This window comes from Octopus bimaculoides, chromosome 21 (assembly GCF_046866305.1).
Source record: "Octopus bimaculoides isolate indiv1 chromosome 21, ASM4686630v1, whole genome shotgun sequence".
In the NCBI taxonomy this organism is placed as follows: Eukaryota; Metazoa; Mollusca; class Cephalopoda; order Octopoda; family Octopodidae; genus Octopus; species Octopus bimaculoides.
In genome coordinates this window covers 20745190-20772005 of record NC_142948.1, presented here as the reverse complement: position 1 = coordinate 20772005, position 26816 = coordinate 20745190, and the positions used below count along the sequence as shown (strand labels likewise).

General features: G+C 37.8%; 1 protein-coding gene across 7 annotated transcripts in view; it reads left to right on the top strand.

Annotated features, from left to right (window-relative positions):
* LOC106873104 (uncharacterized) overlaps positions 1–26816 on the top strand; it is a 271061-nt gene that overhangs the window by 173811 nt on the left and 70434 nt on the right. For 4 of the 7 annotated variants that reach the window (XM_089338906.1, XM_052975587.2, XM_089338907.1 and 1 more), the window contains one exon: positions 4060–4129. Coding sequence is in view for 3 of the 7 variants with exons in the window: in XM_089338905.1 (XP_089195031.1) it covers positions 6561–6605 (45 nt within the window). In the remaining 4 variants the exon portion in view is untranslated. Of the gene's footprint in view, positions 1–4059; positions 4130–6486; positions 6606–26816 lie in introns of all 7 variants that reach the window. The other 3 variants (XM_089338905.1, XM_052975584.2, XM_052975585.2) reach the window with 1 other exon arrangement.

Genomic DNA, 26816 nt, shown 5'->3' with positions numbered 1-26816 from the left:
ATGTGGTTTGCAAAAGAGATGATTGTGCTGGTATGGTCATGTGATGCGTATGAACGAGGACAGTTGTATAAAAAAGTGCTAATCTCTAACTGTGGAGGGGATCTGTGGTAGAGGTAGAGCCAGGAAGACATGGGATGAGGCGGTGAAGCATGAACTTTGAACCTCACAGAGGCAATGACTAGAGACTGAGACCTTTGGTGATGTGCTCTGCTTAAGAGGACCCAACAAGCCAAGTGCAACTGTGCTGGTGGCATGTAAAAAAAAATCAACCTTTGAACATTGGGCCTCATGAAGGCAAAGTGGCTGAGTACCTTTCAAGTGTTAGGCCTGACAGACACAAGGTAACTGAGTTCCTTTCAAGCATTAGGCCTAATGGAAGCAAAATGCCTGAGTTCCTTTCAAGTGTTGGGCTTACAGAGGCAAGGTGGCTGAGTTCCTTTCAAATGGGCCTTACGGAGGTGAGATGGCTGAGTTCCTTTTGAGCGTTGGGCCTCATGGAGGCAATGACCAAGACCTTTGGCATTATGTCATGCTTGAGAAGACCCATCAAGCTGAGTCATGGCAGTTACCACTGGCACGTAAAAGCATCCATTACATTCTTTGAGTGGTTGGCATTAGGAAGGGCATCCAACTGTAGAAAACCATGCCAAATCAGACTGGATTCTGGCATAGCCTTCCAGCGTGCCAACCCAGTCAAACTGTCCAACTCATGCCAGCATGGACAATGGATGTTAAATGATGATGATGATGATGATGATGATGATGATGATGATGATGATGATAGGAGACAATAAGCGGTGGTTCTAGAAATTCTGAGCCAGAAACTACAGCCTAGAAGATGAGCCTTGTCCTGGAAGATCTGTGGAGTTCAATGAGGATGTCCTGCAAACCCTGGTGGAACAAAATCCCATCGTAACTGTTGAGGAACTAGCAGAGAAGATTGGATTTCATCATTCAACCATCCATCAACACCTGAATGCTATTGAAAAGTCAGAAAATTGGGTCAATGGGTTCCTCACAAACTTAGAGAATGAATGTGTGCTCTTCTTTGCTGCCATGTCTCATGAATGAACTATGTTTGGACCATATAGTGACTGGTGATGAGAAATGGGTTCTCTATAAAAATGTCAAGCACCGAAGAATGTGGGTAGGGAAAGGAGAAGCACCAGCACCCCAGGCTAAAGAAGGTCTACACCCATGTAAGGTATTGTTATCTGTTTGATGGGATATGAATGATTTAGTCCACTTTGAACTTTTAAACCCAAACCAAATGATAAAGATCTACTGCAAGCAGCTTGAGTGGCTTAAGTCTGTTCTAGAAGAAAAACGACCATCTTTGGTTTCAAGATGAAAAGTGTTTTTCCTTCAGGATAATGCTTGGCCACATACAGTGAGGATGACATTCCAAAGGCTGGAGCAGTTTGAATGGGAAATGATGCCCCACCTACCATATTTGTCAGACTGATTATCATTTATTTCACAGTCTTCAAAATCATTTGGACAGAAAAAATATGAATTCTGTAGACAAGGTTAGAACAGTACTGGAGGAGAATTTTTTGTCATTGACAAGTAAATTTTGGAAGAGGGGCCTTGCAAGTCTCCCAGATGGAAGAGAATTGTGGAAAATGAAGAATATACTTTACATTTAAAAAGAACTTTGTTTATCTTAATTTTGAAAATAAAAGAAGTATAAAAAAAACTGCATTATTTATGGGATGACCTGATATATAAGCCCATATGTATTTGTATACATACATACATACATACATACATACATACATACATACATGCATGCATTACATACAAATAACAGCTCTTGAACCAAACATTAATTTTTGATGAGGCATACTTTTGTTGCTTGATGAAGGATACTCTCCTAAAGCTAAATTTGGTAGTTCTAGTATGTTGTACAATTTATCTTCAACTAGCAGAACCTGTAATATTTCACTTAATTAATGGTAAACCTTATTTCTGAAAACTTAATCCAAAAACCTGACAGTATAACCTGTGTTGTGTTTGTATGGAAAGATAGTTGCTCATCTGCTACTCATTGAAAAGGAAAAGAAACTGGAGTATGATGAGTACTTAATGCACTTCATAAATACACTTTATATACTTTATGCACAATTTTATAGAAGTATTCGCTCTTATTTTTTCCATTTCCCCCATAAACTAAAAAATATCCTGTACATATGATACAACCTTTAGTTAAATTGCATATATATCTGCCACATAAATAAATGTGAATATTTCATAGAAATTACACTTATACACATGCATTAAGTGATAGGTAATATAAAAAAACTTAGTTCAATTAAAAAATACACTTTTCGCTTTCCAAGCACCACCATTTTTCCCCTTGCTCTCTGTGCCTTCCTGTGACCTCACCATCAGAACATCACCCCTCTGCTAAAATTATACTTTTAACTCTCCTTCTCTATACCATCACTACCTTCAACTAACGTTTTTAACCACATAATGAATATTACATTCACTCTACCTCACATCATGTACGCTTCTCTCTTCCTCTTTCTATCTCACTTTTTGCCTTATCCTCCTTCTCTCTCTCTCCTTTTTGTTTCTCCTCCTTTTCCTTTCAACTAGTCATGTGAAAGCATTACAATTACATTCCCTCTATCTCACGTCATGGCTGCTTCTCTCTCCCTCTTTTTCTCTAATCATGTGAAAATGTTACCGACAGGCTAAGTAACATAATGACAAACAGATATTGCAGCATTCCACATTTTGAATCACTTGTAATTTAGAGAAAAAAATTTCATACTTCCACCTCTTCATTTTAATCTTCACAATTAAAATCCCCCTCCCCAAAAAACAAATGGAGATATTTGATTTATGCATGATAGTTTTCCCCAAATGTTTTTCTATAAAAATACAAATTATAAGTGTTCCAAAATGCGGAATGCTACATGATGAAAAATACAAAATAAGTTGCAGCTTGAGTTCCAAAGGGATAATGAGGGGATGGGTAGACATTTAAAAAAGCAGGGGAGTGTTTTGAAATGTGGAAACATTTCCAGTTGCCTTTGGGTAATCTCTTGTATATATACACATACAAGCACACTTATATATACATACATTTGATATTGGTATCAAAGAAAGTGAGCAGATCCCTAGAAAAAACTTACTGGAGACCACTGTCTTGTACAGTGTTAAAACAAGAACATAGATACATAAGTACACACATACACTTCTATGTGTAAATGTTCTTGCTGTTCTTGTCATTATTGATGTTGATGTTTTTTGTACTGTACTGTGTTTTCTCTTTCTTAATACTCTTTTTGGAATTTTATGACCAACTTTGTTAGTAAACTTTGGATCTTTTTAAATTTATTTTTGTTCTCTTTTTTTTTTTTTTTTTTTTTTTTTCCCAAAAGATCAAGCAACATTTTCATATCGATTTTTAAACACTATTTTCTAAACCTGAGTGTACTATTGAAAAATACAGAGGGTACTGACATCCATCACCCTCTTTTGGCCGATGCCTCCCCTGGATTTTTCCTTCACCCACTTTGGAAACAACTGTATTAAACTATAATTAATTCATGTGTTCTATTGGTGTGTTGTGGAACACACACACACCCTGCACATGAACTCATGCTCAGAATTGAATTAGCAGAAAGGTTAGTGTTGGACAGAACACTTCATGGTATCTGTTTCAACTCTCACTACTCTGAGATCAAATCCCGCCGAGGCCAACTTTATCTTTCATCCACTTGGGGTCAATGAAATACCAGCCCAGAGAGGTGGATCTGTGAAATTGTGGGGCTATTGGACAAGATGTCTTGCAGCATTTGTTCTGTATGCTTGTATTAAGAAACAACCTCCTTTTACAGGTCACTGTAATAAGAATATGGTCATCAGGATCCAGCTAATTTTGGTGTGCCTAAAATGTCAGATAAAGCAACATACTTAACAATTTGTATGATTGTGAAACACAGAACTTGTATGAGAAACTGAGAGGATTGATTGATAGATAGCTTCTCATAGATATATATAAATATGCTCCTACTCACATTCTATGTTTCTTGTTTGTTTCAGACACATCTACTGGACTATAGGATCTAATCCGGCCATGTGAGTTAGTGCGTGAAGATTTCACTATTTCAAGGTCAGTTATTATATATCAACCCATTAGCCTTGTTTATACGCATCAGATCCTCTCATCCATTGCCGCTATACATGCACATACTATAGTGCATATATATATATATATATATATATAGTGAAGGATTTATACAATAGCCATTCTGTTTGTTATTTCCATCAATGACTCTGATGAAGGTATCATTAATTTTCTTTGGTCTTTCAATTTACCTCAATTGATCAATAGACCAATTGAGTAAACCTATCTATAATGACTGCTGGAAACAGCTGTCAGCCAAATTTGCTATAATAAAGGAATTATATGTAATCACCATTACTTTAACTTGTCTATGATATATATATATATATATATATATATATATATAGTAGATGGATAGTTTGTTGTTTTGTTCATTTGTTTAACCATACTTACATGAGTTGGTTGGAGATAAATTTGAGGTAATATATTTTTATGACCACACACCCTTAGTGTCAACAACCCTTACCTCATTTTCAAACAAAGGATTTCTTTTATTCCACTTATTTTTGAATGGGTAGAGTGACTATATATATATATATATATATATATATGGGAGAATGTACGAAAAAACAACAACAGATGAGGACAGGTGGTGTAAATAACAAAAGGATGTATTAGTATGACGCTCGGGAATACGGAAAGTCTTTGACGTTTCGAGCTACGCTCTTCAACAGAAAGAATACGGAGACAAGGAGAAAAACACGGAGAAAACAAATTTGAATAGTGTTCAGTCAACGGTCACATATACATATATACTAGCAGGACCCATGAATATTTAATGGAATTAATGGTAAACCTACTGGGTTATTTCTGAAAACTTTATCCAAAACACCTGAAAATATAACTTCTGTTGTGTCTGTATGGAAAGATCTGCTATTCATTGAAAAGTGGAAGAAACTGGAATATGAGGATTACTTAATGCACTTTATATATATGCTTTATATACTTCATGCACAATTTTATTGACTAATTCACAGCACTCATAAAATAAATATTCACTCTTATTTTTCCCATAAAAAAAATATCCCATACATATGATACAACCTTTAGTTAAGTTGCATATATTTGCCACGTAAATAAGCAAGAATATTTCACAATTGCATTTATGCACATGTGTTAAGTGATAGGTGTTATAAAAAAAACTTAGTTCAATTTTAAAAAATACACTTTACACTATTCAGTCATCACCTCCATCTCTACCATCATTATTTCTCTCCCTCTTCTCTCTCACTCCTCTCTTTGCCTTTTTTTAACCTCACCATCAGAACATCACCCCTCTGCTAAAATTATATTTTAAACTTTCCTCCTCTATACCATCACTACTTTCAACTAACGTTTTTAACCATGTAATAAATATTACATTCCCCCTACCTCACATCATGGACGCTTCTCTCTCCTTTTTCTTTCTCTTTCTTTCTATCTCACTCTTCACCTTATCCTCTTTTTCTCTCTCTTTTTTTCTTCCTCTTTGCTTTCCCTTCAACTAATCACATGGAAGCATTATAATTACATTCCCTCTATCTCACGTCATGGACACTTCTGTCTCCCACTTTTTTTTGTTTTTTTCTCACTCCCTCTTTTCTTTCTCCTTCTTTTTCTCTAATCATGTGAAAGCGTTACCGATGGGCTAAGTAACAGAATGACAAGCAGAATAAGATGGTCTACAGGAAATGGGAATATGGCATTCCTGTATTAGTCAGATGGTGTGAAGACACAAAATTTCCACATTCATGCACACACACACACACACATATCTGAGCTGATGACGACTGCATGAGAGAAGTCACTAACTGAATCAAATTGAAGAAAAGAGCAAAGGCTAGAGTAAAATCTATGGTATCAGGTCTACCTCTCCATCTGCTCTTCCACCCCTACCATATACTTTAGTATCTGCAACGATGATTGTGTGTGTGGATGCACATACATGCATATACACACACAATTATATATTATTATATATAACTGTGTCTGTGGGTGTAGAAATAGAAGTTTCACTTTCAGATTTGTTTTAATTAAACTCGTAAATGATTCCACTTCTTAACAGTTGACCTACAATCCCACAAAAGAACTAAATATTGTCAAAGCACACAACACACACATCTATGTGAGTGAGTCTGTCTATGTTAGTGTCATCAGGTGCGTTTTGCCTCCCCCTCCCACACCAGTTTATTATTATTATTATTATTATTTTACTTCTAATCTGCATGTTTGTTACAGTCACTTGCCAAGACACACCCAGTGTCCTAGGGCAAGTGAAGGATAAGAGATGTTACAGTATGACTGAAAGCTGTTCATACCAGTTAGCAGGAGTGCTGATTTTGTTGTGTTTACATATTTTCCAGTGTAAATACTGTCCTACCCTATCGTGGCGATTTTTGTTTGTGTTTGGTGTCAGCACAAGACATCCTGAGATGAGATGGTCTATTGTTTCGTCAAATGTGTCAAAGAATCTGCATTTAGGGTAAGAACTGTTTTGGAGAATGTTAGCTTGGTAGTTTTTTGTGAGCAAGCTTTGATCTTATGCCTCCAATATGAAAGCTTCAGTCTCTGCTTTCAGTCCTGAGCTTCTCAGCCATTGATGGGTTGTTGCTTGATCTACATTTCAACTTTGAAGTATTTACTGTCCATGCAGAGGCTTCTGGCTCCACCACTCCTCAGTTTGTTTCTGCCCATTCTTTTTTGCAGTCTGTTTGATCCATTTTGCTTGTTTTGTGGCAGTGGTTTCAGGTTCTTCAAATATTAATGCCAAGTTCCCTTGCAAATTTGCAAGCTTCCTTGACAATAGAATGTGATTTTTTGCTGCTTTTATGTTTGCACACAAGTTGCAGCATCTAATCCTCTTTTGCTGTCCATTGCTATTGTGGAGGTCTTATAGCACAGTTCTACCTGCATCATTCCTCTTCCCCCATTACTTCTAGGTAGGTACAGATCAACATCTGCTCTTGAGTGATGCAAGTTGGTAGTTTTCTTGTCTTCCTGTCCAGGCGTTGGAGCTCTATAAGATTCTAGTTAATGATGTTAAAACTATATTGGACTTCTGGAAGTGCCAGGGTGTTAATGGCTTTGATGCGATTTTTAGAGTTGAGTTCAGTTTTTAATATGAGTCTTATTCTCCTGTAATATTCCTTTCTTATTTTTTTCGTTCATGGTAGCATGTTGTATACCATCTCCTTCATTTATTCCCAGGTATTTGTAATTTTGTTATGGGTCAAGTTCCTTGATGGTAGTGTAGGTATCTAATTTAATGGAAGCTGTTTGCCTGAGCTTGCCTCTTACAAAAGTTGTTTTAACACACGTATCAAGGCCAAAGTCTATCCTGATGTCATTACTGAATTCTTTAACAGTTGTTAGCAGCTCTGCTAGCTCTTTGTCATTTCTAACAAACAACTTCAGATCATCCATATAAAACAGATTTTTTTTTTATTGTTGTATCATAAACTTTGAACCCATACCTGGTGTTATTTAGTTCATTTGATAGTGGGATCAGTGCCATGCAAAAAAGTAATGGGGAGAGGGAGTGACCTTGAAAGATGCCTTGTTTGATGTTGATGATGCTTGTTTGGCTCATTCCACTACTATGGTTTAGAAGGAGACGTGTGTTCCATTTGGCCATGCTACCTTGTAAGAATTTGAAGATGGCAAGAGAGATCTTAAATATTTCAAGGGCCTTGAGTATCCAATTATGTGGGGCACTATCAAATGCTTTACTCTAGTCTATCCATGCCATACTCAGGTTCTTCTTTTTGCTCCGGCAATTCTCTACAATCATTTTACTTATGAGTAATTGATCTTTGAATCCATAAGAATTCCTTTTGCAACCTTTTTGAGCTTTTGGAAGGATAGATCGCTGTTCAAGTAAATTGTATATTCTGTCAGTTAATATGGATGTGAGGATCTTGTAAGTGGTGTTGAGACATGTTATTGGTCGGTAGTTCTTTGGATTTTCTGTCAGACAATTTAACCAGAAGTTAGGAATTCGGTCCAGTCCTGAGGTTTTTCCATTTGTGAGGCTTCCTAAGCACACATCTTAGCTCTTCTATTCCTATTGCCTCCCATTTCTGCTCTTCCACTTCATCCAGTCTCACTTTCTCATGCTCTATCCAGTCTGCTTTATTGTTATATTCGTTTTTGTTGCTCCATATCTTCTCTCAGAACTCTTCCATTTCCTCAGTCTTAGGTGGCTCCTTTACTTCTATCTTACTTTTGCCAATTTCCCTATAAAATTTCTTTGCATCTGTCTTGAATATCTTGTTTTGTTGATAAAATTTGACTCTTTTGTCATACTTTCTAATCTGTTGGACTTTCAGTTGTATTTGTTGTTTCAATTGTTCATTGGTTGCAGGGAGGTTTATAAAATCTTTGATTTTATATTTTCGTTTGAGTTTTCTAGCTTGTTTCGTCTTAACATTTACTCCTCTAGCAAGTTCATCGAGAACTGATACATCCACCCGCAGAGATTCAATCTCTTTTTGTATTGCTATTTTCCGCTTAGCAGGTCTATTGACATGGTTGGTCCTTTTCTCTGTCGTCCTGATACCTAGTTGAGCAGTTACAACTTTAGCAGTGGAATAGCTGAGGTTATTTAAGGTTGTTAAGTAATTTCTCTTATTACTTAAGATCTGTCTAAGAGCAACATTATAGATCATGATTATGTTGTTGCTTTTTATGCTGTTTGAGAACTTTGTCAGTGGTTGTCTATTGATGATGTCAGTAGACTCAGTCTTGCTGAGTTCTCTCATAATATCTTCTTTTGCTTCTATGATCGGCATAACTACAGGGTTTTACCCCCCAGACTTTGGGAGGTCATAACTTTCAGAAAAATGAATATTTTTTAATGAAATTTTTTATGCATATAGTATTTACTATGTAGAATCCGAATATACAAACATTTCCGGTGAAAGTGTTTTGGAATGGGGGTGGGGGACAATTTTCGGAAATTCCAACAGAGTCCATTTAAATTCTTCTTAACTTCCAGGAAAATTAATATTTTTTCGTGAAAGTTTCTACAAATATAACTTTTTTTTCAATCTTGCAAAAACACGAAGATTAAGAATAAACAGAAAAAGTACACAAATATATTTTATACACCTGTCGTATACGTCGGTTTCGTTTTTTTCACTTTAAAGGTGGTTATGTTATTTTGTTGGGATTAATCCACCTTTAAAGTGAAAAAAAAACAAAACCGACGTATACGACAGGTATGTAAAATATATTTGTGTACTTTTTCTGTTTATTCTTAATCTTCGTGTTTTTGCAAGATTGAAAAAAAAGTTTTGGAAAGCTAACATTTTAAAATTCTTCGGGAAGCGACACTGTGATAGTTTCTATATTTAACCGTGCGTGTATATTCCTATTTTTGCTCCTGTTCTCTTCTACTTCTCTACTAGAAACGTTTACTTTGGAATTTACTTCTATTGAGAAAAATAAATCGTGTGCATGTTATTTTTAACGAAAGTTTTCTTATGACGGCTTCTCTTCACTGTCTAGAAATCTACGGATGCACATACGCACATATTAGAGAAAAATGAAACAAATATGGACGACTTGCTCCGAAACACCACTGAGTGGGGAACGCTTCTCAAAAATAACCTGCAGTTGTTTCCTTCAAAATTCCTACATGCTCGAAATGTACATACATCAAGGTATATTTGTAGAAAATTTCACGAATAAATATTAATTTTCCTGGAAGTTAAGAAGAATTTAAGTGGACTCTGTTGGAATTTCCGAAAATTGTCCCCCACCCCCATTCCAAAACACTTTCACCGGAAATTTTTGTATATTCGGATTCTACAGAGTAAATACTATATGCATAGAAAATTTCATCAGGGTAGGATAGAATGTTGTGTAGAATTAAGCAAGAAGCAAACTTATCTGCACATAGCTGAATGGATGCGAGTGAAATAAGATAGGTAATCCATAATGAAGAGCACGTTGGCTAGGCAGCTTATTTATATGAGTAGCCAAAAGGATGGCTGATGGAAATGAAGACCATGGTAGTTTCCAAAACAAAACATGGTGACTCAAGCTACTAGCAAAATTAAAAGCTGATATGAACAAAATTGAAAAGTTGTTTTCAAAGCAAGAACACTGTTATTATTATTATTATTATTATTATTATTATTATTATTATTATTATTTACTAGTTATTATTTTTACTATTGTTTTATACCCAGAATAAGTACTACTTTGGTTCATTAAAATATAGTGATGTCAGTGTACATGGATGTGTATTGTCAGTGTGCATACTCGACGGAGTATAAGTGCCTTGAGAGAAAAGTTAGACCTAAGAAGCATCAGATGTGGTGTGCAAGAGAGACGACTGCGCTGGTATTGTCATGTGGTGCGAATGGATGAGGATAGCTGTGTGAAAAGTGTTTCACCCTAGCAGTTGAGGGAAACTGTGGAAGAGGTAGACCCAGGAAGACCTGGGATGAGGTAGTGAAGCATGACCTTCGAACATTAGGCCTCACCGAGGCAATGACTAGTGACCGAAACCTTTAGAAATATGCTGTGCTTGAGAAGACCCGGCAAGCCAAGTGAGACCGTAACCCGTGGCCTATGCCAGGGGTGTAACCAGCCCACTTCAGCATACCTTTCTTTCATTGGACACTAAACTCTGCTTGTGAAGACCTGTTGAGGCAAGTGAAATCAAATTCGATGACAGCGCCGCATGACTGGTATCCGTGCTAGTAGAGCGCTAAGAGCACCATCCGAGCATGATCGTTGCCAGGGTTGCTGACTGGTTTCCATACTGGTGGTACGTAAAAAGCGCCATTCAAGCATGATCGTTACCAGTGTCGCCTTACTGGCACTTGTGCCAGTGGTACGTGACATGTACCTGTGCATGTGACATGTAAAAACACCATTTTGAGCGTGGCCGTTGCCAGTACCGCCTGACTGGCCTTCGTGCCGGTGGCACGTAAAAGCACCCACTATACTCTCGGAGTGGTTGGTATTAGGAAGGGCATCCAGCTGTAGAAACTCTGCCAGATCAGATTGGAGCCTGGTGCAGCCATCTGGCTCACCAGTCCCATGCCAGCATGGAAAGTGGACATTAAATGATGATGATGATGATATTCAACAAAGAATTAAGTAAAAGAAGGTAAAAGAATATTGAAATAGTTTATAACTGTTTTTATTTCTATGTACAACAAACCACAGACAGGAAATTTGACAATCAAACAATGTCTGTGTAAACAATATTTTTAGTGAATTTAAAATTTTTAGAATTAGTATGCCAGTGAGATCCTCTTGTATATATTTCTTCATTCATGGCAAACAGTTCAAAAATAAAATTAATTTTCAAGTGGCTGTATGAAAATAAAGTATTTTCCAAAATGATTGAATGGAAGAAACTCGCGTGGACAGTGCCTATGAGTCATCTAGGTTAGTTGTGTGTTAGATGAGAGATTGAGATAAAAACAGTGATAGATAAATTGACAGATCAACCAACAGATAGATGGCTGGCTGGCTGGCTGGCTATTTTCTTTTCATTTTGTAATAAACTTACTTCTTTTAAAGGAAATTTCTAGAAGTGCTAGTCTAACATCATATTAAATACATGTATGTGTATCTGTGCATATGTATACAAGGAGAGGGTTTCAAAATAAAACTAGAAGTTATACTATTATTAATTTAGCATGTCAGACAAAATACTTAGCATAATTTCTTCAAGGTCAACTTTGCCTTTCATCCTTTTAGAGTTCGATAAAATAAAGTACCACACAAGTACTGGTAGTGGTGTAATCAGCTAACCTCTTCCTCCAAAATTTCAGGTTTTGTGCCTAAGGTAGGAAGGATTATTGTTACTAACAGGACCTGTGGAAATTCCACAGTGTAAGTCAGCATATTTGAAAACATTGTCTTTCTGTTAAACACAAGCAAGGAATTTCAAAAACTTTCTTTGAAATACTGCTATTTAATCAAAACTGTACTTTCAAATATAATCGAAAAGAACTTACAAGGTATTGCTTATTTACCTTCTTTTAGTCAAAGTCATTTACCAATTGAGATTATTTTCATTTTATTTCAGTTCAGCTCCATAACGATCTTTTAATGTATAAATTCATGATATTGTTTCACTATGTTAAACATTTTGACTGTGCCTGTAACTGCAGGCACAGTCAAACATGTAAATGCAGAATAATATAGACATCTTCCTTCTCCTTCTCCTCTCTCTCTATCTCTTAGTCTTCCCTTCTCTCTCTAGATATATAGTTCTCCAATCAAATTATTACCTCCCTTGCTGTAAGTGTAACACATGGACAAGACAGTAAGGCAGGAATGTGTAGAATAACAATATAGATTAGTATCCATGTGACTACATCTATCCTTCATCTTGCCTCACCTGTTCATAATGACTTTGATAGTCCATTATATTAACACAGTTGTTGCTGCAGTCTGTAATTTCAGGCATTCACAATAGACTGTCTGAATGGATTGAACTAGCCCAGACTAACATTCTCTTCCTGTTAAAATCTCTCAAAACACTTGTGAATGGTGGTAGGTTTGACCTCTCTTGTTGCTTTTATGATCCTCATTACTTTGTAACCCAGTAGTGGAGTTCTCCAGATCTGGATTCAGCTGTTTAAGTCAACCCCAGTACATAAATGATACTAAAATTTTACTGACCTCATCCGTCTTCACATTTTGAGTTCAAATTCCACCAAGGTCATCTTTGTCTTTCATCCTTTTGGAGTCAATAAAATACATTCTAGAAATTACTGGCCTTGACCCAAAATTTGAAAACAATATTTTACTGACCTTGGAATGATATAAAAATTATCATTGGTGTGATTTGAACTCAAAACATAAACTGTTGTAGTAAATAGGTTCATGCTCTACTTAGTCTATAGACTCTAATTAATAACAAGAGCACTCAGAAAGTGAAAACCTTCACCAAGGGATGATTTTTAAAATGAGAATATCTGAAATAAACTCGACTGCTCTCACAAACGAGAATACTAAAAATGAACCCAACCGCTCTCAAGAATTAAGTAAAAAAAACAGAAAAAGAATCCAGAATCCTTGTCCATGACCCAATCAATCCCAAAATCTAATCAGTTCATGCCAGTCATGAGGCCAAACACCCCTGAAAGTTTCATCCGAATCCATCCAGCAGTTCTTTAGATATCCTGTCCATGGACAAACAAACAAACATGACTGAAAACAATACCTCCGCCTTCGCTAAGGCAGAGGTAATAATGATGACTTCTCCATCAGGCTGAGGGGTGACTTTAATGAGTATTGGGAAGTGGAGCATAATTGATTCAGTTGACCCTCAAATTAAATTTGATACTTTATTTTAGTGACCCTGGGAGTATAAAAGACAAAAGTCAACTTAATCTCGATGTGTGTGCACGTGCGCACATGTATTTATGTATGTATGTCTGCCTGTCATTATTCTGTTTTATTTCAAGATTTCTTGCAGGTTTCTAACCTAGATCCAAAGCTCCTTCATTGGAATTTTAACATCAACAGGGTATTTTTGTATGTATGTATGTATGTATAAATGCAGTTTTTTATGTTTTGTTTTACGTATGTATTCTCGTGTCTAAACATATTCATTTATATTTAAATGATAAACTTCTGGAAAGTTTTTCAAATTTTTATAGTTCCAGTGATGGTATGGATCTGAAGTCTTCAAATCAGCTTTCTCCTTTCTGATTTTGAGATTTCAAGATTGGTACAGAGACGGTGTGTTACATATCCCAGTGCCCCAAAACCTGTAGTCTGAGTAGAGTAACTATAGATTTCTCAATAGTTCAGCATAGATATTTTCTTTTGCACTGATCTTTAGCTTTATGTTAACATCTGCTGGGCAGCTGATTTCTACAATTGTACACAGTTTCTCTTCTCTATCTCAAATCATTATGTGAGGTTTTCACTGGAACATTCCACCAGTACTCCTTTTTATTATGAGTTGCTATGGCTTCTCCCATACTGTAGGTTCTTATATCTTTGTGCTCGAGGTTGTCCTTCTGACGGATTTCATTATATGTGTCTGTCTTTTCTGTATTTAATCATTTAAATTCTTCCTCTGAAGAAGGAACTGCTTTCTAACAAAGATACAAAGCCCTATCTTTGGAATGTATATAATGGAAACAATGTCTCATTTGAAACCTGGAAAAATGTCTTGCATAATTTTACTGTTCCACTTACAGATTGTATTTGTAATATGCAAATCAGTTGGTTGATTTCTTTTTCTGAAAATCCAAGCTTATCCAGACTGACAGTTAGGCATTTACTTACAAAACCAAGTGTTCCAGTTATTGGTATAAATGTAAATTTGTAATCCAGATACAGAAGCTGGAGTTTTTGAAGCAGTTATCTTCTTTCTCTTTGATTTTCAAAGATATGTTCGCATCAGTAGGACAGCTGACCTCTATAACAGTACATACTTTTTTTTTTTGTCTGACCCTAACTACAATATCCGGCCTGTTATGTTTACATTTGACAGATGTTTTGATGGGGATGTTTCACCAGTATTCCTTGTGGTGGCATTTGTGTACATACTCTATAACAGGGGCATTCTCTATATTTATTCCAGGACAGTCTTTTTCTGAATGGCACTGTATATGTCACATCACATAGAGAGGTACCTTGATGACATTTTTGGGAAGCTGCATGTGTAATGTCTTCCACAGAAATATGACATAATTTACATTTAAGGTTGCATCTTGGAACTCCAAGAGCTTCATTGTTTCTTTTGTTGATGGGGCATTTGTAGCAATCTCCTGTTCTTGGATTGCAAATGCATAGCCTTTCAAGTGTCATGTGATGTAGTGGTCACAAATCAAAGAGAGGCTTTGCTTCATGTCAATGTTTCTAACTTCTTCAAGTCCACAAGAAACATACCCATGTATGGTCCTTTTTTGGTATGCTGAGCATTTCACTTCCAAGTCTTCTTTGAGGTATGCTAGTCTGGCTGATTTGGGGTTGTATAGGAGGTCATCAGTAAGAGAGTATTTCCTGAGGAACTCACTTCCAACATATAGGATATTGTTTTCTTCACTTTTCAGTCAGCACTAAATTGATGTATTCATTTTTGCTGCTGTTGTTTAGCAAGTGATGTCTGAGAGAGACTATGCAGCATTTGTACTAATCTCAAGCCTTTATCTCCTTTATCTCTTCTTAGATTGGGCCTGTTGATATCACTATTTTTCTGGAGATCTCCAGTCCGTGTTAGGATCTTGCAGGTTTTGATGTCTGTGGAGTGGGTTTCTTCTACAGACCAGTCAAGTATCCCAAATGTTGGAACCAGCACTGGTACTACAAATGCATTGTGGGATATTGTCTTGTAAGAGAAGAGTTCAGACTTCCATATTCTTAGTCATTCTATCTTTTTTCACAGTACCTTGGTATGATATATTTTCATCAATGCCAAGGTGCTTGTTTGTATGTTTGTATGTACAGTGGGGTACCTAAAAGTAACCAGAAATGTTCTCTGTGGGACAAGCCCATTGTAGTTCAGGCTTCCACTGCTAGAAGCCACTTGATGCAACCCTCAAGCGTCTGTCTGCTGACCTGCAGCATCCTGTAGAAGTTATACTGCTACATGGTGTGTCTTTGCTTTGCAGTGCTTCTCCCCTGTTGTTTGTTGATTTTTGTGATGGCTGAAACAAAGGGACAATGTGCTTCCATGAAATTCTGTTTTCTGCTGGGGAAAACAGTGGCTGAAACAGTTGTCATGCTTCAAAAAGCTTACAAGGTCACTGCCATGAGCAAAACACAAGTTTACGAATGGTTTTCATGCTTTAGGAATGGTAACCTGTCGCTTGAAGACCAATCTTGTTCAAGCCAACTGTCAACCTCCTGAGTGAATGAAAACACCATGAAAATTCATGAACTGATCTTGGAGGACCATTGTTGAACAATTGATGAACTTGTTGATATGACTGATATGTTCTGGAGCTCCTGCCCACAAATTTTGAGCAAGGAATTGCGAATGAAGAATAGCAGCAAAATTTGTGCTTCATTTGAGCAAGGAAGTGTGAGACAATTTTTGACCCAAAATGGCATGACCCCCACTTATTCACCCTCTTATTCACCTGATCTTGCTCCTTGTAACTTGTTTTTGTTCTCCTGGATTTAAAAAGTCCTTAAAGGAAAACATTTTGCAGATGTGGAAGACATGAAGAAAAAACAACAGAGGCATTAAAAGTCTTCACTTTGCAAGGGTTCCAAGACTGCTTCAAACAGTGGAAAACACATCTGGACTGATGCATTGCTTCAAATGGAGAATACTTTGAAGGCAATAAAAGTGTAAACATGTAAATCTAAGTGAACTAAATAATATTGCAAAATTTCGGTTTCTTTTGGGTACTCCCCCCCCCCCCCCCCATATGTATGTTTTTTTGTTTTATGTATGTATGTATTCTCATGCATATAGCTGCATGTCTAGACATGCTCATATATACTTAAATGATAAACTTCTGGAAAGTTTTACAGATTTTTTATAGTTCCAGTGATGGCATGCATTTGGTACTTAGGCAGTGTTACTGCCCCAATAATTACAGGTATGACCCTGAACTTGTAATCTGTATAGAGTAACTGTAGATTTCTCAATAGTTCAGCATAGCTATTTTCTTTTTTAACTGATCTTCAGCTTTATGTTAACATCAGCTGGGCAGCTGATTCCATAACTGTACACAGTTTCTCTTCTCTATCCCAAATCATTATGTCAGGTCTGTTATGTTTACATTTTATTGATGTTTTCATGGGACATTCTACCAGCACTCCCTATTATTATGAATGGCTATGGTTTCTACCATACTATGGGTTCTTATTTCTTTGGCTTTAGGGTTAACCTTCCAATGGATCTCATTATACAGTGTCCTAGCCAGAACATCATGTCTCATCGGTAGATAATACCATGATGAAATTTTGGGACAGCTGCTTATGTTGAGGGTGATATTTTCAGTGTTAACTCCACAATGTCTGCATCAGTTGCCACGTTTTGCTGCTTTTCCTGCGTATCTGTCCCTTTTGTACATCAGGTATTTGGTTGATATTTCCTGTTCCTGAATTGCAAACTCATACTGTTCAAAGTGGGAAGTTGATCCATGGTAGACTGCTTTGATGATCAATGTTACAATCATCTCAGAGCTCTCTATCCATATATGGTCTTCTGCTGATATATGCTCATCCTTTCATCTGGTGATACATTGCAGTAGAGTTGTGCGACTTCTTTGGGCATGTATTTAAGGTTATCAGACAAGGAATGCTGCTCAAGGACCTGCTTTCCAACTCCCATGATGTTATCAGTTCCATGTATGCAAACTTGGTCAAGGGATGCATTTCAATACTTGGTGGTTAAAAGATGCTGCAGAAGGGATACAATATGACATTCAAAGGCAGTCTGGGTTGATATTAAGCCTCTGCCCCTTTGTTTTCATTTTAGGTAGAGACAGTCTATGTCACTGTTGACGTGGAAATTATGTGTATTGATCAGTATCTTCTGAGTTTTCATGTTAATGGCTTGGATCTCATCAAGCATACAATCAAGTAACCCAAATGTTAGTATGAGTACTGGCACTGCAAACACACTGTGGGCTACTGCTTTATTGAATACAGAAAGTTCTGAGGTTCATATTTTCTTTAATCGGTTGTAATATTTTTTAGTAACACGTGTCTTGTTATAGGTGCCATCAGAAGATATGTTTTTATCCACCCTAAGGTATTTGTAACATTCGTCAGATATAGGAGAAACAGTTCAGTTTTTGATGAAGATGTTGCTAGTCTGGTTTACAGTTTTTCCTCTTTTCACAACCATATAACAATATCTATCCTGACCAAACTCTAACCCTGTATCCTTTGAGAATGTTGTAACTAGGTCAAGGCTCTTTTCATCTTGTGCATATTCTTTGCATACAGTTTCAAGTCCTCCACAAAGAAGCAGTGTGTGAGTATGGTATTTCTATTTCCTTTTGAACCAGCGAGATATCCTTCAGACTTCCTTAACATGAATGACAAGGGGTTTACAGAAAGTATAAACAACATTGCAGAGAGGCTGTCCTCTTGAAATATATTTCTATAATACCACTTCTATCTCCTTCTTCACTTTTTCTTGGTGAGACATTTAGTGATTTGCTTGTTTGCACACAATAAACATCATCACATGGCTGATGGTCTTCTGTAAATCAGCCATCTCTTTCTCTGTCTTCAAACCCCATGGTGGCACTTTCTTCATTGTTTCAGTTTGTTTACTTTTTGAATGTTGGTTCCCAGACTAGTTATGTTCAATACAAAATAACTTATTTACCTAAGTTTTAACATTATCTCCTTCAAAATAGTCACACGGCAATACACTGGTCTGAGCGTCCCAACCACTTTTGGTATCCAGTCTGGAAGACGTTTTCCATAAGTGAGTTGAGGACCTTCTGCGATTCATTCTGGATCTCGACAACAGTGCTAAAATGGCTACCTCTGAGCTGCCTTTTCTTCTTGAGGAAGAGATGGAAGTCCACAGATGCTAAATCTGGTGAATAGGGTGGGTGCAGAAGTGATACCATGTTTTTGGTGAAAAACTCATGAGTGAGGAAAGCTCAGTGACAGGATGCATTGGTGCTGTAAAGAATCCAATTCTTCGTGCTCCACAGGATTGGTCACTTTTGTCAAATGTCTACTCTCAAATGCTCGAAAATATCACAGTAGAACTGTCAATTGACAGTTTGGCCTTGGGTGATAAATTCTCAATGCACAATACTGTGGATATTGAAACAAAAAAAGCAATGAGCATGCTCTTGATTGAGCTATGGCTCTGTTGTGACTTCTTCAGAAGTACTCTTCCATTGTGATGACTGCGTATGATGTAGCTGTCATATAAATGTTTCTCCCCCACCCCACTCTCTCTTATCTACCAAATAATGAGGTACCTTCTGTTGATAAATAAAATATTCCTGCTATTTAACAAAAAGTATCTAATTTGTATGGAAATAATATAGGAAAGGAAGAAAATTGTTAGTCTTGTCAGGAATACTGTAACCTCTCAGGTGCCACAACAAAATGCACCCAATGCATTCTTTAAAATAGTTGGTGATAGAAAAAGCATCCCACTGTAGAAATCATGTTAAAAAATGGAACATGCAAGATGTGGTTCCCCACATCATGGACAAGGGAAGTAACTCTAGATAAGAACTGACTTGGTCTGTGACAACCTGTTCAACTAACTAATAGGTTTCAGGTTTCATTCCATGTCTTTACATGCCACTATCTTATGAAAACAGTGATGTATTTACATCCCTTGAAAGTAATACATTCTGTAGCTCTACACTTTCAAAGACCTGTAGAATAAAAAGTCACTGACTTAAAAAACAAGTAAGGGTTAGCAGCAGGAAGAGCATCCTTCCATTGAAGACTGCTTGGAATATGTCTTGGTCTAACTCATGCTAGCAATGGAAAAAAAGGATGCAGAATGAATATAGGAACAAACAAACAAGAGAGAGAGAGAGAGAGAGAGCGGTATATATTGATGAATAAGCATGAAGATCTGTTTGGAAAGAGTGAAAGAAAGAGAGAGAGAGAGAGAGAGAGAGAGAGAGAGATTAAGAGACAGTTAAGAAGTGGTGGAGAGAAATTTATAGAGATACAGATACAGAAAGATATTCACACAGATGTAGACATGCAAAGATATATGGTATGTGTGTGTGTGGAGTCTGAGAGAGAGAGAGAGCTTTATTTCAATGTTACTTTACTTTTGAGATTATTTTCATGTTGAGCTATCTGCCAGTTTTGGCAATATTTCTTGATATTAAGGTTTGTTGTTGTTGATAGTGATCTTATTCTTGTTATTTATTTTTTCATTTTCAATATGTTGTTATTGTTTCTGATATAAAATGTCAGATTATGTTCTATGACTTCAGATGTGTGTGTGTATGTGTGTATATACATATATATATGTATATATATATATATATATATATATATATATATATATATATATATATATATATATACTACCTTTTCATAAGAAGCCCCACATTATTCTCTTCTTCCATCCACCTAACTGGCAAACATGTCTACACACACGCATACATACATACATACATACATACATACATACATACATACTGACTAAACATGGACATATGCACACTCACTGACTTGTAAACATACACACACAATGTACTCTCTTAGATAATCAAGCCCTCAGACACTCTCTCACTCACATAGCCTAACATATTCACTTAGCTACACATGTTAGTGTGTGTGTGAGAATGTATGTGTATAGGTGTGTGTGCATGTTTTTTACATAGAATTGTAACCAGTCACCTATGCACACATATTACAACTTACATGCAGATAGACACACTGCTAATATCATCATCATCATCATCATCATCATACATTTATTTCCTCATACTTAGTAAGGTTCGCTAGGTCTTCTCCAGTACAGAGTGTCATAATTTATTACAATCCTTTGTCATCTCCTTCATGACATTTAGTTTCCTGAGATTAACCTTCACTGTTTCTTGCCATTGTCTACCTTGGTTTTCCACATCTTATACCAGTTCCTTCTACCTGAATCATGTGCTACTTCTTTACCAAACATCATATTTCTATACCAACTCAGTTGTCAGCACCTGATTCTTCTTGCACTCAGACTCTCTCTCCCTCTCTCTCTCTCTCTCTCTCTCTCTCTCTCTCTCTCTCTCCTCTCTCTCCCTCTCTCTCTCTCCCTCTCTCTCTCCCTCTCTCTCCCTCTCTCCCCTCCCCCCCTCTCTCTCTGTGCTTATTTGGGTCTTGTTCATTTACATCAAGAGGAACATTCTTGCTTCCTTTCTCCCTAGTCTTTTCATGCTCTCCACATACAAGGGCCATGTAATTTACCCTTCACTAAATACAACCAATGTCCTCTTTGGTGCCAGCAACTTTTACCCCCATTCTTACTTTAGCTACATTGGAGCTCTCTCTTCCATACCAGTAAATGCTAGTAATTGTGATTTGCTTTTTGTTTATTGTGTTTCATAACCAAAGGGACATCAGTGGGGCCTTATCCTAAAACAAACTTCAACTGATTCCTATCTAATTTTCTTCCCAATTAGCTCATCTCTTATGATCACGTAGCAGTTGATGATATTACTACATTGATCATTGAGAATGACTGCTTGCTTTCTCTTTTCAACATGTAAGCATGTATTGCTGATGTTCCCCACCCTAATTTCCTTAATCACTCTTTCAACTAGCCAATCCCTTTGTGGGTCTACTTGAAGTGGTTACTCTCGCTCTCTCAGCCATTCTCCCCACTCAACAACTTCTCATAATATTTCCATACCCCTCTTCCACCTCCTCTTTGGCATCAATGACAGCCACTGCCTTACTGTCATTACTTAATCCCCAACAACACCTTCATTTCACCCTCACTACTTTACAATCCTCAACACCTCATGCCTCTCTGGTCTTTACAAATATTGGCAAACTTCTTACTCTTTTCCTGATATTCCAGCTGTCCAACATTCTAGTTCTTTCAGCTACCACAATCCTATATTACTTAAGCTTTTATTGCTCTATCTACTTTAACTCTTCCACTTTCAATTTTCCAAGAACCATTGTCCATCCACAGACCTAGTTTGTCGCTTACAACTGCTTATTTGATTGTCTTGTAGAAATGCTACTGTTTTCTCCTCCCACTCCTTATACACATCACCTCCTACCTGACCAGATCTTTCAGCTTCACAAACCTTTTCTCCAGATTGTTTTCAATCTAGTTTTTAACATCATAGCATCCTGTGCAGCCCCTACACCAGCACTATTTGTAAGTAGTGGGGATGGTGGAGATAATTATACAAAAGGCTTCTATACCATTTTCAATTACCAAATTTCACTGACAAAACATTGTTCAATATGAAGTTCTGATAAAAGAGTCCTGCCTAACATGCCACACCATGGGATCAAACCCAGAACCACATGGTCGGAAAGCAAACTTCTTTACCATACAGCCCATAGCCTTGTCTGTTCCTCCATTAAAACTATGTAATGAATCAATGTCATTTTAGTAGAGTTTCCTGTCTGTGGAATATGGTATATGGCTGCTTGTTGGCAGAGCTTGAAAATGAGAGGGGGTGATCTTGGCAATGACTGGTGGTGATGTGATGATGGTAACAGTGGTGATTGTGGAAATGATGGTGAACATGGCAATGACAGTAGTTGTTGGGGAATGTGTTGGATGTAGTATGGTGGTGAGGGAAGATGTGAAAGAATGATGATAATAGTTGTGATGGTAATAGTCTCTCTTTATCTCTATTACTTTCTCTTTTTGTCTCTCTCTCTCTCTCTTTATCTCTCTTCTTTCTCCCTCTCTTAAACACATCAACACTACTACCATAACACCATTGCATACAATCACCATAACTATACTTTTATGTGGTTCCTCTTCTTCCTAAAATAGCATCCAAACCAGCCTGCAATTGGATCATGAGCTGACCTCTGCTCTCTTACTGAACAATAGCTCACTATCAGGGGGCTCCTACTAGAGCCATTGAGCACTCTATAGTAAGGTGTTATATTAGTTGGGTCACATCACTGAAGACTGGGTTTTCTGGATTCCCTGATGTCGTTCCTGACAATTATGTCTATTAATTTCTATTCTACTACACCCCACCTAGAGCTTGCTTTAAATAAGGTTAGGTCTTAGATCAGTGATTCTCAACCAGGATACATATGACCCCTGGGGATCCATTTTGGGTAGGGTCCATGATAGCAAAATAGTAAATTGGGAATCCACAGCAGTATTTTAAGTGTCCACATAAATTTCTGATTTAAATGTATCTACTGCAAGAAACAGCCACATTTTATTGGTCTGTCTACTTTAACTCCTCCACTTTCAATCTTCCAAGAACCATTGTCCATCCACAGATCTGGTCTGTCACTTACAACTGCTTCTTTGATTGTCTTGTAGAAATTCCCTGTTGTCCTAGATGCCACTGTTTTCTCCTCCCCCTCCTTATACAACTTGTGTGAATCACAAAATAGGAATTTTGAAAGCAGCATCTATAAAACTATTTTTTAAACATCGAATTGGTTATGGGGGTCCACCAGAATAAAATAGTAATGAAAGGGGTTCATAGATAGAAAATGGTTGAGAACCATTATCTAGATGGAAGGGCCAAGGATTTAGAATAAAAAGATGACATTGCAAATTGGAGGTGGTGGTACTCTCTCTTGCTTGCTTTCCTTTCCTCTCTTTCTCTCACATCATTTCCAAACTCTCTGCACCACCACCAACAACAGCACCATTAGTTGTTATAGTTCATTACTTCATAAACTCGTTCTATGTTGGAAATCAATATGACCTCTTGGTCAGATCATACCACTGGCTCCTGGCCAACATCAGCCATTGGTCATCTTGTCTGATACCAGCTCCTCCACAAACCATATTCAATGATCAGTTTTGTGTGTGTGTGTGTGTGTGTGATTCTGTTAGTGTTTGGTCTGGTAACCATTGCTTTGTTGTTCTCTTCAACTTCGCTCTGCCATCATCATAATCACTATCATCATCATCATCATCATCATCATCATCATCATCATCAAAAGCATCACTATCCTTACAATCTCTTCCTTCCCCTCATCCTCTCCTCTTCCTTTCTTCTTCATGATAATGATCATCATCATCATCATCACTGTGTTGTTTTTGTTGTCCTACAAATTCACTAATATTGCTTTTCTAGTTAAAGTTGTTAGAATGGTTTCATCAGGAATTAGCTTGAGATTTGTAGGGGAGAACCTGGCCATTAAGACAGTGCCTCTGGCAAGTTTGAGAGAGGAGCGTATGTATGTATGTATCTATCTATCTATCATCTGTCTGTCTGTCTCTTTGTCTATCTGTCTGCCTGTAGATAGATAAATAGATAGATAGATAAGCAAGCATCAGCATTATCAGCATTGTTTAATGCCCATTTTCCATGCTGGAAATGGCTCACCAGTTTGACAGGATCTGATAAGCCACAGGGCTGTGTCACGCCCCATCATTAGTTTTGGCATGGTTTCTACAGGTGGATGTCTTTAGTAATGCCAACCATTGTAAAGAATGTATTCCTTTTGTAAAGGTAGTAGTAATGCTATAGAGAACATCCATAAGTGGCAAGTAGCAGAACATATATATGTGTATATATATATATATATATTTATGCCTTAGACAGAAATAATTACAGAGGTACCAAATTGTTGGATCAGGTGGTGAAAGTTACAGAGTGGGGAGTCATAGTCCAATTAATTAGGGAGAGAGTTAGTGTAGATGAGATGCAGTTTGGTTTTGTGCACAACTGATGCTATATTCCCGGTTAGATAACTGCAGGAGAAATATCTAGCCAAAAATAAACCCCTGTACCTGGCTTTTGTCAACATAGAGAAAGCCTTTGATAGGGTCCCCCACTCCCTTATCTGGAGGTCATTGCAGAAGCTGGGGATAGACGAGTGGTTGGTGAGAGCTGTACAAGCCATGAAGCGAGATGCTGTCAGTAAGGTGAAGGTTAGCAGTGTGTATAGTGATGAATTTAGGGTATAAGTAGGGGTTCGCTAAGGATCATTTCTCAAACTCCTCTTGTTAATCATAGTCCTGCAGGCAATAACAGAGGGATTTAAGAGAAGCTGCTCCTGGAATCTCCTCTATGCTGATGTCCTTGTTCTTATAGCTGAATCACTACCAGAACCAGAGAAGAAATTTCAGACATAGAAGTAAGGTTTAGACTCAAAGGGCCTTAGAGTTAATTGAGCAAAAGCCAAAATCTTAGTAAGTAGCAGAGCAGACAAATCAGAAATCTCTTCAGATAGATGGCCCTGCTTGATCTGTAGAAAAAGCATAGGTAGAAACTCCATAAGATGTACCCGGTATAAGCTATGGACACATAAGAGGTGCAGCAACATGAGAAGAAGGTTAACAAGGAAAATAATTTTTGCATGTAGAAGGTGCACAGGTACAATTAACACTAAAAATGTACAGAAAATAGACTCCATTAAATGCCAGTGGGGAAAACTAGTAGTCAATAACTTCTGTTACCTAAGTGACCAAAGTCAGTAGTGCAGGTGGATACTCCAAGAACATAGCAGCTAGAATACGAATAGGCTGGGCAAAGTTCAGAGAACTCCTACCTCTGCTAGTAACAAAGGGACTCTCTCTCAGAGTGAAAGGCAGACTGTATGATGCCTGTGTGCGAACAGCCATGCTAAACGGCAGTGAAACATGGGCTGTGACTGCCAAGGACATGCATAGGCTTGTAAGAAATGAAGGTAGTATGCTTCGTGGATGTGTAATGTCAGTGGACATGCACGACACAGTGTAAGCATCTTAAGAGTAAAATTGGTTATAAGAGGCATCAAATGTAGTGTGCAAGAGAGATGATTGCGCTGGTGTGGTCATGTGATGTGTATGGACAAGGACAGCTATGTGAAGAAATGCCAATCTCTAAGGGTGGAGGGTACCTGTGAAAGAGGTAGACCCAAGAAGACCTGGTACCAGGTGGTGAAGCATGATGTTCCAGTGTTGGGCCTCATGGAGGCAATGACAAGTGACTGAGATCATAGTTGTGGCTGATGTCAGTGTCACACAACTGGTACATAAAAAGCACCTTTCAAATGTTGGGCGATATGCTGTGCTTGAGAAGACCTGTCAAGCCAACTACATGTGGCCAATGCCAGTGCTATCTGACAAGCACCCATGCTGGTGGCCAAGTGAAATCATAGTCATGGCTGATGCTGGTGTCACATAACTGGCACCCATGCCGGTGGCATGTAAAAAGTACCTTTCAAGCATTGGGCCTCACTGAGGCAAAGTGGCTGATCTAGTGGCACATGAAAAGCTCCTTTTGAGTGTTGGGCCTCACAGGGGCAATGACAAATGACCGAGACCTTTGGCATTATGTTGTGTTTGAGAAGAAGACCTATCAAGCCAAATAAAATCGCAGTCATGGGAAATACTGGTGTCACACAAATGGCACCTGTGTCGGTAGCATGTAAAAGCATCCATTACACTCTCAGAGTGGTTGGTGTTAGGAAGGGCATCCAGCCATAGAAGCCATGCCAAATCAGACTGGCATCTGGTGCAGCCTTCCAGCTTGCCAGCCCTCGTCAAACCATCCAACCCATACCAGCATGGACAACAGACATTAAATTATGATGATGTTAATGTATATATATTATATATCATCATCATTTAACATCTGCTTTCTATGCTGGTACAGCTTGACAGGAGCTGGCTAGGCAGAAGACTGCACCAGGTTTCAGTGTCTGTTTTGGAAGGTTTTTAAGGCTGGATGCCCTTCCTAACATCAACCACCCTGCAGAGTGGACTGAGTGCTTTTTACATGTCAATTTTGGCATGGTTTTTACAGGTGGATGCTTTTTACATGGCACCAGCACTGGCAGGGTCACTGAGTAACTTGCTAGACAAAGATCCTTTGAGAGGGGAAGGGGAATTGGAGGAGGTGATCTTGTGACAGAGAGACAAAAACAGATGTCTTGCTGTAGAGGAGATACATGGTTACCAGGTCAAAGACAGAAAGAAAGATCAAGATTGAGGCCAGAAACAGGTGTGTTGCTGTAGAGGAGATACGTGGTTAGCCAGTCAGAGAGACAAAGCAAGAGAAAGAAAGAGGGTGGAAGAGAACGAGAGTGCAGGAAAGAGGAGGAGAGAGGTGATGGTGAAATGCCAGGGTATACTCACAAGGAACAGGGATCA